This window comes from Thunnus thynnus, chromosome 17 (assembly GCF_963924715.1).
Source record: "Thunnus thynnus chromosome 17, fThuThy2.1, whole genome shotgun sequence".
NCBI lineage: Eukaryota > Metazoa > Chordata > Actinopteri > Scombriformes > Scombridae > Thunnus > Thunnus thynnus.
The window spans coordinates 16,623,083-16,637,921 of NC_089533.1; the positions used below are offsets into that span (position 1 = coordinate 16,623,083).

Sequence of the window (14,839 nt, forward strand, 5' to 3'; positions counted from 1 at the left end):
TGCATTCTCTCATTCTCCTTTGGTGTGAAAACAGGAAAGAGCTCTGTTTGAACAGTACTACTCTTGTCCCTTGTGGCTCTGATCCCGCTTCGGCCATCAGTCAGTCACTCCTTTGGCTAACAGGACAGAGAAAGCCTGCTTCAGTCTGCTTGCAAAGTAAAGGCCGACTTTGCATATAAAAGTCCTTACTTTTTCCAAACTCTGATGTTGTTTTCCCTGTTGTATTCTGTAAACCACATGCATATTGAATTGATAAAAGTTAGTCTGTGTGTGTGTGTGTGTGTGTGTGTGTGTGTGTGTGAGTACATTATGCTAAAGTCATCATCAGTGACGCAGCACTGTCTGCTGCTTAATGGTATTTTTATGGGTGTTAGCGTGAGCATTGTAAAAAAAGGAATGAAAAAAGCTGCAGTGGGAATGGTGAAGTGGCTGCAGCAGCATATGTGTGTGTGTGTGTGTGTGTATGTGTGTGTGTGCACACCTTTGTGACCTAGCATAGCTTGTAGCACCTACACGGTGTGTGAAATCTGGATGTAGGTGAGATCATTGACAAGTGTGTGTGTGATGGAGGCATTACCCTCCCATTACTCTCTCTCTGTCTCTCTCTCTCTCTCTCTCTCTCTCTCTCTCTCTCTCTCAGAGTGGCCCCTTGTCTCCAGGTGCTTCCTCCAGGGAGCTGTAACGGCTCCAGCAAGACATGCTTTGTGTATATTTCTGTTGTGTGTGAACGTTCACTGGAGTATTTATGCTTTCTAGTGTGTACAGCTCATAGCAAAGTTAAGTCATTAACCCCTTCAATCACTTGTGGTCTAACGGCTTCTTCTGGCTCCCATGTGTCATTTTATTTAAGTGAGAATTAAAATTGACCCATTTTATCTGGACATGTATCATGAGTACCTCTCATCTACCTCGGCCAAATCAATTCAATTCACTCCTCCTCCCTCATTTTCTTCCCTCACTGGTGTTGATGCTGATTTGCAAAAGCTCCCTTTGTTTCCTGTGTTTTCTTCCCACGTGAATCAACAGTGATGATGCTCTCAACGGAAACTGTTCATCGGCCACAGAGATTGTGAATGGAGCATAAAGGGGCTGACACGTCCCATTCATTCCAGTCACGGTGAGGTCAGCTGATAATGTTTGATGACACTGTGTATGACACAGCGACAGTCTCAGGCTCATGGCTTATTATAGAACAAGCCTTAGTGAGCTTAGCTGACCCTCGGACTAACCTTATAATTATTTCAGTGAAAGATGTCACTCATCTTGGATCTGCATAGTTTGATATGTAATATATGCTTCCCCCACCAGGTGGGGGTGCTGAGTTGAGCATTTCAAAAAGCTTAACTCTCTCAGGTGGCTGCTGCTGTAATCTCACAATCTTCATCTTACGTCAGTGTCTCACTTAGATGAGGCAGGTGTTGTTTTGTAGTTCCTGTGTTGTTGGTTTTTTGTCACCGCTTGCTTGTTTTGAAAAGGTGTTAAGAAAAAAACTGAAGGAAATTGCAGCCACGTTGCTTCCTGGTGGCATTCAATTGGTGTTTTGGGGGAGTTGCCATGGCGATGTTCTGAGCGGTACAATATGCGTCTACAGCAACAAGGATGTTGATCACAATGCAGTCTTGTTGAATCACTAAATGGTGTTATTACCCAACGGAGAGATGGAGCAGAGGGTGGAGGTGGGAGAAAGCGAGAGAGAGAGAGAGAGAGCAAGAGGCCTATTGAGATTAATCTCTGATGGAGGACAGCTGCTCCCTCTATTTACCAAGCCATTCCATCCCATGCGTGAGGGAACACACACACATGCAGGCAGCAGCATGTGTGCAGACAGTCGATACACTAACACACACATGCACGGGCAAAGAAATCCACTGAGCAAAAGCAATTGAAGGGGCATGCCAGTGTGTGTGTGTGTGTGTGTGTGTGTGTGTGCATACAGTGCAGTTGAGCCATGTTTCCAACAGGTGCTGTATTTGATTAAAGTTAGGGGAGCCTGGCTGGGTGCTGCTGTTTAACATTTGGTTAAGGGCAGCTGCTGTCACTACAGCTGTGCATATACTTGAGATGAAGCTACTTCACCATGTGGGCTCTGGGGCCGCAGGAGGGGGTTTCATGTGCGTGTGTGCGTGTTTCTGCGCTATTGTGAAACTGTCTGACCTGCTGGCCAGAGTCTTTACTACATTTACAATTCACCAAATAATGCAGGCTCCTATAAAACTACATGTGCACATTGATCATCTTCAGCTGTGCAAATGTTCAGTTTTCTTATGTTTGCAAACATCTCTTTACATATTGGACTGTCAGCAACCTTCACTACTTGCCATTTATTCCCACATTTAGCTTAAAGCACAGTACTGTACTGTATTAAAAGCCAAGTACTTCTGGTTATGTTTACACTACCAGTGCTGCTGATTCCATTAGTCATGCTAACTCACTGTTTCCTTCTGTCCTTCTTTCTCACACACAGCAGGGAGAAATCTTCTTCCTTCTTAGTTTCCATTAAAGCCATGGGGGTTCGGTGTCACCTCACATCTCTCTCTCCCTCCATCTTTCTTTAGTCTCCCTAACCACGGAGAGAACTGGCACACCTTTTCCCACCTTTTCACCTCCTCTCCATCCATCTCTCCTCTACCCCCCTCTCCCCTCTGAAGTCTCGAGCCAGGTAGAGCTGCTTATTATGGGGGTTGCCATGTAAACAAAGCTGTGGTAACTAGCTAGTCACATCCAAAATATACACACACATACATATGTACACACACAGTCAATGCAAGCACTCACCAAAATGCACACAGATTTTACCTCTTCCAGATGGCTTATTTGACACAGCTTGACTCATGGGTGAGTTGTCTGCATCAAGGCCAACAAAGCTTTTGTTGTTTTAGGATGAACTCAGCAGGAAGCTGGAGTTTCCTCTGTAGCTGGTGCTGCTAATGTTTAAAACTAACAATGACTGTCAAAACCTGACATGACCTGAAATGAAACACTGATCATTATTCATAATATGAAACTGGCTTCTGCTCCTCATACTTGCATTACCTGTCACACAGCTTTCAGCAGATATGTTACTAAACTGTTTAACTTCTTCACCATAGCATGCATTATGCATATTATGAGGACTTTACATCAATTCAGCTTTTTAAATCACCTAATAGACCTATTTTTATAAATGCGCCACTCACAGAAGTGTTTAGATTTGATAGATTCGTAATGACAGTTATTAACTAAGTTTTATTTCTGCCAAGATATTTCTTCCCTTTTCCATCTGCCACTTATCTGGTGGTGAAAACTGATTAATTAAATCTGCAGGGACAAGTAGATGTTGGCCAGTGAAACAAGTTTGATAGTAAGTCTCAGTCTGGTATTTCAACCATTACGTTATTATTTTTGTTCAACTGCATCTATATAAATAAGGGTATTATTAGCATATAAGAAGACATAGCAGCAGTCATGATTAAACAGTTCAGGTGTATCCTTGCATTACTGTCCAGTGCGGGTTTGGTTACCATTCCAACATTTCTTGGAGCTGCATCTCAGATTTCAAAGTTTGCAGGACCTCTGTCCACTGGCACAGGCCGGGCTGCAGGGAAAGGGGGACAGACTGGCGCCGAGGCGTGTGAATCTGTTGGTGTCTTTGTGCATGTGCGCATGTGCGTGTGCATGTGGAGATCAGCCACTGACATTTGCAACCTGTTGTTGCCTTGGCATTGCCCTAGCAACTGCAACGCCAGCCTGGCATCCGTTTATAGACGTAGTTCCCCTCTCTTCTCCTCCCACTCTGCTCCTCTCGTTTTTCAGCTCTCAGGAGGGCAGGACCCACTTTCGAGTGGCAGTGGTGGTGGTCTGAGTTTCTTTAAGCGGTCGGCGGCTGTTTCTGTCTCTCTTCATCTGTATGCTGCTGCAGTGCAACATAACACCAGCAGCTGCCTATTGAAAGACACTACAATACACTAATGCACAGGAGGCCCCCAACAGATTCACTCTCTGCATTTGATGGACGTTAGTTTTTTTTGTTGTTTTTTTTACAAAAGTTATACACCATTGTCAATTCTAACTTTAGAAAGAGGTGAAACTCCATCAGACAGCATCTCTATCCCCTCATGATGAATTCATTGCATAATAATGCATATGTTAACAGTTAGGCCCACTGCTTTCCTCCTGTATCTCACCATTCATCATGAGTCATGACAAAGAGGAAGGATTTTATTATTTTAGCAGCAATTCCCCCTTCCTTTAGCCATAAGAAAAATCACTATGACACAGCAATAAAGCTTGCCTAAAATAAGAAATGGATGAAATGGATTTAACATGACTGTTTATATCCTTTCACTGTCGCACACACATTGATTACCTACCATATTACCATATCCAAATCAAATGTTCTGATAATAGCAGATTAAAAAAGGTTTTCTCACAGAGCTGCATATACTAAGTACTAGTGTATTCCCATTACTATGACTGCTATGATATGAATGGAGTTCTTTACGGATCGGGGGTGAAAAACATTCTTGTCTTTTCCCAGTGTGACAGTTGTTACAGCAGATTGGATTAACGCTGTCTGGGCTTGCTGGGACTTGCAGGGATATGCAGTGGAAGGAAGTGTGCTTTTCTCTCTCTCTCTCTCTCTCTCTCTCTCTCTCTCTCTGCTCTCTCTGTATTTTGGGTTGTGGGCCGAGTGCATGCATGTGTCACTCTCCTAAGTGTGTGCATGTTCATATTTTTGCATGCATCTGCTGTAGACATATTTGTTGTTTGTGTGTGTTTGTGTGTTGTTCAGTGTGTGGGTGTGTGTGCCAGGGAGTGGAGGAATCCGACACACATGTGTTGGGCGCTGTGTGGGTTGAGGGGTGTGTCCAGAGCAGGATTCTCCCCATGTCTCCATCTTTATCTGTTTCCAGATCACATTACTGTACACTAGTGACACAGCTACCACTATCACCGTTGCCCATAGCGACAGGTTTTATTTATAGGTGCAACGCTGACCTCTGCTGGAGAAATAGATATAATGTCAGATATTGTGGGGTACATACCTAAAGAAAACACTTCAAGTATGGGTTTACACTGTAGATGTATTTACATCTGGATCAGTAGAAAGGCAGTAAATCTCTGAAAGCTTTATGGACACTGCACTATCACTCACCCACATGGGGGACAGAGGAAGAGACCGTTTTCCTACACAGAGTGACAAACAATTAAAGCAAACACTATATGCACTTTTATCCCAAGTTTCTAGGCTGTCCTGGCTTTTAAAAAATTCCAGGCACAGGTGCAATTTTCATGTCACCCATGAATATTAATTGACCATCAGCTTTTTCAGAATTTTCTCACACATATTGTGGCTTACATACTTTACATGGTTCAACGGCGGGGGAAATGTGGTGTAAGATTAATCTCAGATTGCTGATTTTGGTACAGTAAAGCCTCCCATTTGTTTTTAAATCTGCGTGTCAGTGTGTGTTTGTGGGCTCATCTGTGCACATCTGTGTTAATGAGTGGTAAATATGCCTAAATCAACACAGACAGCAAACTTTGATTCCAATGTAAGCAACAAATTGGCAGTAAGCGTGCCAGACATGCAAGATTTCAGTTCCAAACATTTTAATATAAATCGCACATGGGACAGCTACTATTGAGGAAACTGTAGAATTTTCCAGTGCACTTTACATCCTGGATAATTTATTACATCTTAAATCTAAATCATTTTCTATATCGCTCTGCCGTCTTTCATCTCTCCAACCCCATTTTTCATTTCATGTGTCTCTTCTCATTGTAGCCTCAGGTATCATTGTCTCTCAGGGCTGCCATTGTTTTGGAAGCAGTATATCTTTGCAGTTGAAAAGTGAGTTATGAGCCTTGTGAGAGGGGAGTCTCCTATCACAAGGAAGTCGAGGTGATTTTACACCGAGGCTTAAGACAGCAGTTTTTATGGTCTAGATACTTTTGGAAGCAAGAATTGCTTGTGCATGATAGACTTTACCAGGAAAATCCGGTGGAGAAGTTGTGAATCGTGCTCAACTGTACTCAGTCATCGTCCATTCTTAACTCACATTCATTGGACTGCTACACACAGAAATAGACATCTCCCAGCTACCACATCCTACCACACAGACTCATGCACATCCACACACACACACACACACACTGACCAACGCCCCTGTCCTCCCTCCCCCCCCCCATACACAGAGGCTCATTCACATGGTCATTAAGTCATTAGGCTACTTATTTATTGATGTCTGCCTCCAGAGTGACTGAGCATGTCAGGCGATCTACTAACCGCCTGTATGAGCCTGTCCTGACCATATTAGTCCATAAAATAATCCTGTCTCCACCCTGGATTTATTTATCTATCTACTGTAACTTTTCACTCCATCTAACTGTCACAAATACGATTAAATAGAGACATTTTATTTTATTTTGTGACTATAAGTGTTGATTTATGTGCTTATAGGATGCTGGTGTTGGCATACACAACAGCCAGGCTTTTATAAAAAATCTCAGCAATGATCTATCTGTGCATTTCATCAGATGCCATGAGTATGTTAGTCATGTGATTGGGCCTACAGGAAGTGGGTTTGAATGGCAGCATGTGTATAATTTGACCAGCCCAGTCAAAAATGAGAGCTTTCACAGAAAAGAACCAGTCTTAGAGGACGGCTGTAGAGAGGGGAGGGAGGTAAGGAGGTAAGAGGGGGAGGGAAGACAGGGAGCTAGAGAGAGAGAGAGAGAGAGAGAGAGAGAGAGAGACAGAGAGAGAGGGGAGGGTGGGGGGTTATCATTGCTCGCTCATTGCAAGTTCTGGAAGTTGAGAAGGAGGAGAAGAGAAAAATAAGTTACTCCTTTAAGAAAAAGAGGAGAGATAGGGAGAGTGAAAGAAGAGAGCCGAGGGTTTGGATCAGTGAGCAGCTCCACTCTTGTTTTTTTTTCTCTCTCCCTCCCCTCCTCTCTCTTGCACTGACTCCTAATTTGGGATTTGTTTAAAAGCGGGACTGCGCCCAAGGAGGACTTTTCCTTGCTGGGGAAAGGGAACCCTGCTCCCTCTCTCTCGCATTATATACACACACACACTTGCTCCCCAAAATGTCTGATTCCACTGTCAACGCTCACTTGGAAGGGATCATATCAGACTTTGAAGGTTAGTTTCTTTCTGTCTTGCACTCTGCAGCTTCACTGCTTTTCTTCTTCTTCTTCTTCTTGTCACTCTGCGGAGTGAGGCGCTCTCTAACCCTGCCATGAGGACACTATAGATAGTTTCCACATGTTTGATTGGAACCGCACGGATCTGGAAAAAATGAGTGTGAAGGGTTCGTTGACATCTGTGGTTCGCTGTGGTATTTTGAAAGGGAAATCATGCTAAAAGTGTTGCTTTTCACGGCCCTTTAACTTTTGTTGAGATGGATGAGTGTGCGTTTGTTATAGATGTCATGTTGGTCTCCGAGTCTGAGGTGTCTGGCTGCATATGTCAAAGAGAGAAATTCAGCATTCAGAGAAAAGTGTGCAACTGATTTAGAGCAACCTGCATCATACAAATGCCATATGAGTGTGTGTGTGTGTGTGTGTGTGTGTGTGTGTGTGTGTGTGCACTCAAGAGGCAGCAACTGACCATACGGCTGTGAGGGGAACACCTGGCACACCTCCCCCCCCCTCTGTGGGGCTCTTCTTCTTCTCTTCCTTTTCATCTCTCTGCCCCTGGCCCACAGATTCTCCCCCTGTCATCCCTCTCCTCCCACTCTTTCTCCTCCTCCACCTCCTCTTCCTCCGGCTGTGCTTCTCCCATTTTCCTCTCTCAGCAGCTCGTCCATCCTCAGCCCCCTCTCACCTTGACCTGGCTGGCTGTGGATGCGACAAGCTGGGTGGGGGTTGGTCCTGACAGGCTGACACCTCTCCCCCCCCCTCAACCTGTCTGTCTATCTGACTATCTGTCTCCTGTCTCTCACAAACACATAGCCATTAGGGACGCATCCGCACTTGTCCGGAGCTGCTCCTCTGTCAACACCAGTTTGCTTGTGGTATGTATGGTGAATCTCTCCGTCTCCCTCTCTCCCTGTTTTAGGTCTTTAAACAGCCGGCTTTACACAGTGCAACAGAGCAGAAAGATAAGTGCTATTCAGAAAAGAGAGTTTAAGTGTGCCTTAACCATGTGAGTTGAAGTCATGCTTTTATCCCTTGCTCTCATGTGTAACACCAACATAATGGGCCACTGTTGTGATTGTCAGTGGTGTGTGTTACCCCTGGTTGGGATTTAGAGTGTGGTAATACCTTTGTGTCAACACCACGCACCATGATGTATGGCCCTGTGTGCCTCAGTGAGTACAGCATGGCACAGATAGCGCAGGCGTGTGAGTCCCATGAGAGCAAACAAGTAGATAAGAATCGTGGTTGGAGAGTAAATAGTTATAAGTACTCACTTTACTGTAACCACTTGTTTAGGCACTTTCTAAAAGCAATTATTCCACTTTCCATGCATCAAACTTATTTAAATATTTTATTACTACTAATTAACTACTAATGAAGAGGCAAGAATACCAAATATTCTACGGCCAAGTGGATACTCCAATTTTACTTTTTTCTTTCATGCTCATACATTTTGATGATCATGCAGAGGTTTCAAAGTTGTGAAAGTTGAGCTCTATGAAATATTTAGTTTACTATCATAGAAGACTAAATAAACCAGAAAATATTCACATTGGAGAAGCTGGAATCAGAGAAAAAGAAAAAAGAAAAAGAAAAAATGACTCACAAACCATTTTCTGTCGATCTACTGATCAATTCATCGACTAATTGTTGCAGCTCTATAATAATTTATACAATGTGCTATTGTAATCTGCACTGTACATTTGTACACTAAAGTAGGCTTTTTATGCTCGGCGTGTGTATGCACCATTGTTGGACAGCGAGTGAGGGGTCACTCATGTCACACCCTTTGCTGATGACGTTAGTTAGCCAGAGGCTGAGAGAAACAGAAGACAGGATTTTCTTGCCCGTGAGGCTGATGAACTCAGCTGTGACCTCACCCCCGCACAAAGTGACACAGATCATTGACCAGGATACTGGGCCTTCCGCTCAGCACAATTAACACACACAAACACACACAAACACACACATTTTCATACAGCTTCATCTTTTACAGCTCTCTTCCAAACAGGCTCTTGTGTTTCTCTCTATTTGCAGAAAATACAAACGTATATCATTTCTCATATCCCATAAAGCAGACATCTGTTTTATATTGATTCCTGTTTCAATCAATGCACCGACAAGCTGCTACTAGTCTGTTTTCTCTACAGTTGATCTCTTTTCCTCTCTTTTCCTCTGTATCTCTAAGCTGAATGTTAAGGGGATTCAAAGATCCAGTGAGAGGAAATTCCACAGGAGCAGATTTCTGTGGTGGGTGAAAATGTCGGGGTAGGCAGCGGAGGAGTGGATCTGAGCACAGCTGGGCCTCTCTTTAGAGGTCTGCATGGCATAATGAGATAAAGTTAAAAATTGAATCACCCTGTAAGGAAGTGAGCTGTTAATATATTAAATAAAAGTGCTGAATATCATGGATAGAGCATCTTTATGATCCCAGTATAGAGTCGCTATTGGTCTCATAAAATGTTTATTTGTACATGTGTATTCATTTTTTTTAAATGAGGCCACATGAAACATTTTTAGCTCACATAATCCCAGTTTGCGACCAGGTTCTGCTGCACTAATTGCTTTTTTAATCATATGCAGAGCAATTTTAACAATCTCTTCCAAATTAGAGGAACCGCCTCGTTTTGTAGGACAAAACTCCTTAATGGTAATGGTGAGAAGTTTGACGAGGGATCATGGTAGGAACTCGAACGCCTTTCAGAATAAAAACTGTTATTAAAAACCAACTGCCACTTAGCTGTGGCTTTGGATTTTTTCAGGAACTCTGTTAAATCAGTTAGTGCACTGTACCCCATAATGCACTGAAACTGTGCTATTAAGAAGAATTGGTAAGAGATTTTGGGAGATCAAACAGTTGTTCAGTCTTTGTGAGACCATTTTCATGAATATTTTGTCAAAGAACAGAAGTATGGGCTTAACGTGTTATTGATCTTAACGATTAAGACTCAGTCTTGTGACAAAATGGCACAAGGAGCCTCATTGACAGAGCTTGTGTGTTAGAGGGAGGAAGTGTCTCATCCTCAGGAGTCTCCATCGTTATCAGCATCATCAGGCCACACTATACTCACCAGCGAGGACAGGTTTCCTGCTAATGACGTCAACAGCATTGGTGCTGCTGGGAAGCACCAAGAGTCAGTCTGAGGGAGAATGAACACAGCAGGTCTTTGTTAAGACTTTAAAGTAACTTCTTGCTGTTTTTCTCCCTTTTTGTACACGTGGAGTGAAACCTGCACCGATGCCAACCCCAGGCAAGACCCCAGAGCTATCAACAGGCTCCATGCTATGGCTAAAAACAACTAGCCCGTGATGAAAGATTGTCTTTTGTACATTGAGTAGTAAGCGTTTTTTTTCTGCAAGGAATGGAAAGTGTGTTAGTAATAGACACCTCCAGGAAAGAGAGTCGGGCTTTAAGACTATTTAAGGGCTGAATGGTCTTATGTCAGTCGGTTCAAAGCACATTTTGACATGCAGAGCCTTTTTAGGTTGTCGTGGCAAACTGTGGAGCTGTCTTTCAATGAGAGGATGAGTGTTAATAACTTCAGTTGTCAGTGCTCAACCAGTCAAACTGGCTGCATTTGAACTTTTATTTATCCTCAAGTGCCATTTACCATACTGGTATAGTACAGCTAAATACCTTTGTTGTACAATGGCTGACTGTGACAGGAGTCATAGTTTGGACACTGCACCCTGTAGTTCCTGGAAACCAGTTTAGTTTATTAAGCAGTTACTGTGTATTCTCAGTTTTCCTCAACAACTGAAGACAAAAGGTGGTTTCTTGTTGAGCCGTCTAACTCATCCGCTGTTATGCTCAGAGAGGCATAGAGAATGTCCATGTGGCGCTCATCCTGTACATGCTACACTGGAGAACAGAGTGGCAACATCATGTGATTCTCTGGCAGTTTATCCATGTTTCAATTCACTAAGTGTAACATGGATTCAGCCCATTCGCTGACTGACTGACTGTTAGTTGAAAAACATCATGCTTGGCTGCATGATCTTCCCTATTTGGTGGTTCAGTCCGTTAGCAAGTTCACGGTATATCGTTTCGAACGGAGTCCGAGTTTAATGGGTTCATTCATCTTCAAAGCAGAGTTCTGTTTAAATTCTAGGTCAAATGAAAGGTAAAGACAGGCGGGAGAGAGAGAGAGAGGGAAAACTACTAAGGTTGTCAATAAAAGCAAAGCTGTGCTGACATTTGGTTCACATTGGTGCTCGTTAGTATTATCTTAGCTTGGCTGGAAGTTCTGTGATCACTGCTATCGCCTCAGAGCAGCAGCAGACATCAAATGATTTTGTCCTTGAAACACACTCACACAAACACACGCACACACACGGACAGCTATGAACCTGAAAAAAGCTATGAACACACTGCCATGCAAACACAAATATACACTACTGCACGCAGCCATGAATGCACACGCACATAAGCAGTGACTGTACAAATCTATCTTCATTCATGCATATACGCATGCACATAGATCTCATGATGCAGTGTGGTATGACGTTAACAGAGGCATAGAGTTTGGCTCCAACCAAGGCAAACCAGGCTGTGTTTGATTTACTCTACAGCTGTGTTTAAGCACACACACATACACACAAAGACAGAGAAACACAGCTGACAGGGCCTCTGTCTCCACTGTGTCTGTATGGCCTTCACTGTGTTGGGCCTTCTGTCACCACAGAGCAGGCACACACCACACAGTTAGCACAATTCCAGGCAAACGGGTCATTATATCAGAATCACACAGTCAAACGCAGTCTTAAGAGGTCTGTGGCACTTTGAATAGGCTGCAGATGTTCACTGCTCAAGCTCTTGCAATTAAAAGGTGAGCATAATACATCCTCGAATGGTGCAAGTAATGTTCATTAAAGGGTGTTAAGGGGAATAGCTACAGTTAAGTAGCTGCTCCATTTGTGGTTCATTTCCTGCTCTGTTGTGTTCCACAGACGTTCTTTAGATATTTTACGGCTTTACCGCTGTGTCCAATAAATTTACACACAACATCACTGCAACTAGTTCGTCATTCCTGCTCTTATTTCTTGTACTTAAAGAACAGCAGAGCACACTGACAACCCTGTCTTCCAGAAAAATGTCCAGTTTTGGCCAGTTTTTTTTTTTCCAAATTAAATTACATTATTCCACGTGGGCAACACAAAGAGCTTATTGTCATATATGGATTAAATGGTCTGTAATGGTGGAGATGCATACTGCAAAATGCATATGACAGAGTTTGAATCAGTGTTTTTTTTTTTTTTTTGTCATTGTCTCTCTCTTTCTGTCTCTATGGTGTAATGAGGAACTGCCAAAATTGCCCCATAGAGTAAGCACTTAGGAATTTGTTTTTCTAGTATTCTGTATTCCAGAGAAGTTACTGAAGTGGAAAATATCCCAAAATTATTTGAGGACATATTACACCAGGACCTAACATACAAAAGACAAAAGTGCAATATGGATAGTACATGTCATATACTGTATATTGTATTGAGTATTCATTATGCTGTTAAAGCACTGAATGTATGCTCAAGCAGTGTGTAATACAATAAGGCTGCAGATAAAGAAGGAAGTATTGTGATTGTGTTACCAATAGTGTGCTGATTTGAGTTACTTACATGAGGTTCTGCTTTACTGAGATGAATTGCGTAAATTATCAGTGTTGGTCAACCCTCAGCTGTGCGGGAATTGCTGGCTAGGAGGGACATTTCTTGTGATAAACTGCTGTGCTGTGATTGCTATAACTGCACTGAAGATGAGAAAAAGTTTACAGCAAGTAAAGCTAATGAGGATTGAACCAATACAATCAACGTTTCACAAAGGAAAAGTGAGGAAGGTTAATTTCACTGATTCAGGCGCCCAGTTAAACCAGCATTTCACATTGCATTTACTAGATACTGTGAACTAGCTGCTTCTCAGCTGACCCTCTGATATCAAAAAAGCACAAAAAGCTGCTGAAACATATGAAGGATGTAAAAACAGTGAGTTCCAGGAAGAGGGTCGTGTCCCATGCTGGTGCTTGGCTCGTTAGCCTTTAAGCAGGCCAGACGCCTTCGCAGGCTTGGGTGTTTATCTGGGACAGAGGCTGTGTTGCTCCAGGACTTGTAGTTTCTCCAGTCACCCACACATGTGACATGCTAACTGCGGTTACAGAAAGGCCGTTAATCAAACAACAATAACAGCTGGTGAAATATTGGCACATTCAAGTGATATGGAGGGAAAGGACTGATTAGTGTGGGAATGGTTTCGATGATATTTTTGATGTCATTTTGCAGATGGTTCCTATGAGAGAAATGTGTAGGTGTTTTTTAAAACCTGTTTTTAAATTGGGTCATTTATTTTAACTTTTATTGAATTAGCAACCCTTTTGAAAGCAGCATCATATGAAACATGACATTACTGTGAGCTAACCACATAAATAGCCAAATAGAGGGAGTAAAGTAAAATCATAATACACGTGACGTATAAGTCATAAGTTCAGCATCAAAACATCTGGACTGCATGACACATTTTCCCATTTTCATGATTTAGAGTGAGTTGACCTTTTTAGGGAGTTTTTCCTTATTCGAATAGAGGGACTCTAAGGACAGAGGATGCTGTATTGCTGTAGAGACTGTAAAGCCCCATGAGGCAAATTTGTGATTTGTGATATTGGGCCTTATAAATAAAATTGACTTGACGCCAGCATCTTTTTAGCATTGTAAAACCACGTGGCACATTTTAGATCACCATAATAAGACTTTTCCATTGTTTCTTATACATCCAAAGAAATGATGATTGGTTTGTCCCCCAGTGCAGGAGATACAGTAAAAGCCTACTGAAGGAGTCACGCGATCAATTAGAGCGCACGCGAGGCGTGGTCAGCAGGTCTAGGCGCCAACAGGTGTGCGAGATGTCCGGGTAACGTAAGAAGACGTCGGTGTAACTTATGTCTGTAATGTCTGTATTCAAATGAGTCTTTTTCTCCGAGCTTTGACCAGTTTTTTTTCTGGAATTGGTAGCTGCGCGTGTGTATCTGTCATTATTATTAAAACTTGAAATACTTTTCATCGAGTGGATTAAAAATTACAAACGCCATGTTGTCGAGCTACGTGAAGCGTGTAAAACACGGTAAGATTATTAACTTAATTATTAAGATTGTCAACCTAGTTTGTTTTGGACAATTTATTGGCTACTGCAATGTGTAACTTTTTTTTATTGCTTGTATATTCTTGTCATTGTGGTATAAATTTGTTAGCAGTTTGCACGCGCCTGTTAGTTTAACTGAGTCATAGTCATTTTCTCATACTAGCACTTAATTGTTATAGCTATCGGTTGTATGATGACTGTTTCTCATACTGTATATTGCTCCTGTTAGTTTGTGTTGTTAAGCAGGTGTTAACATTGCCTTCCCTCTCTTCTCTTAAAATGATTTCATCAACCCTCTGAAGAAGCCTAGAAATTCTTGGCCTGTAGAGACTGCTGCTGGTTTGGGTTGCAGTGTTGTCTTTTTGTTTAATGCAACATAGTTGAACTCTGATCAATGTCAGCACAGAGTGAAAGAGCACAGCTGCTTTCTCCAAAGAACAGTCATGAGAGATATCAGTGCTTTAAGCTCTCTGCTTTAGTTGTTGGATCATGTTTTGTTTTGGGGGTTTTTTGTATACAAATGGTGAGATGGTTTAGTATTGAAGAAAGTAAATATACAGATTCTGGTGCTGCAACTGAAGCAAATACTAG

General features: G+C 42.4%; 1 protein-coding gene across 4 annotated transcripts in view; it reads left to right on the forward strand.

The window, feature by feature from the left end:
* LOC137168703 (septin-9-like) overlaps positions 1-14,839 on the forward strand; it is a 68,298-nt gene that overhangs the window by 14,586 nt on the left and 38,873 nt on the right. The window contains exon 1 of one of the 4 annotated variants that reach the window (XM_067571471.1): positions 6,858-7,126. The exons of 2 other annotated variants lie outside the window; for them this stretch is intronic. In XM_067571471.1, coding sequence (XP_067427572.1) covers positions 7,072-7,126 — 55 coding nt within the window. In that variant the 5' untranslated portion in view covers positions 6,858-7,071. Of the gene's footprint in view, positions 1-6,857; positions 7,127-14,012; positions 14,231-14,839 lie in introns of those variants that run through there. One more of the 4 variants, XM_067571472.1, reaches the window with a different exon arrangement.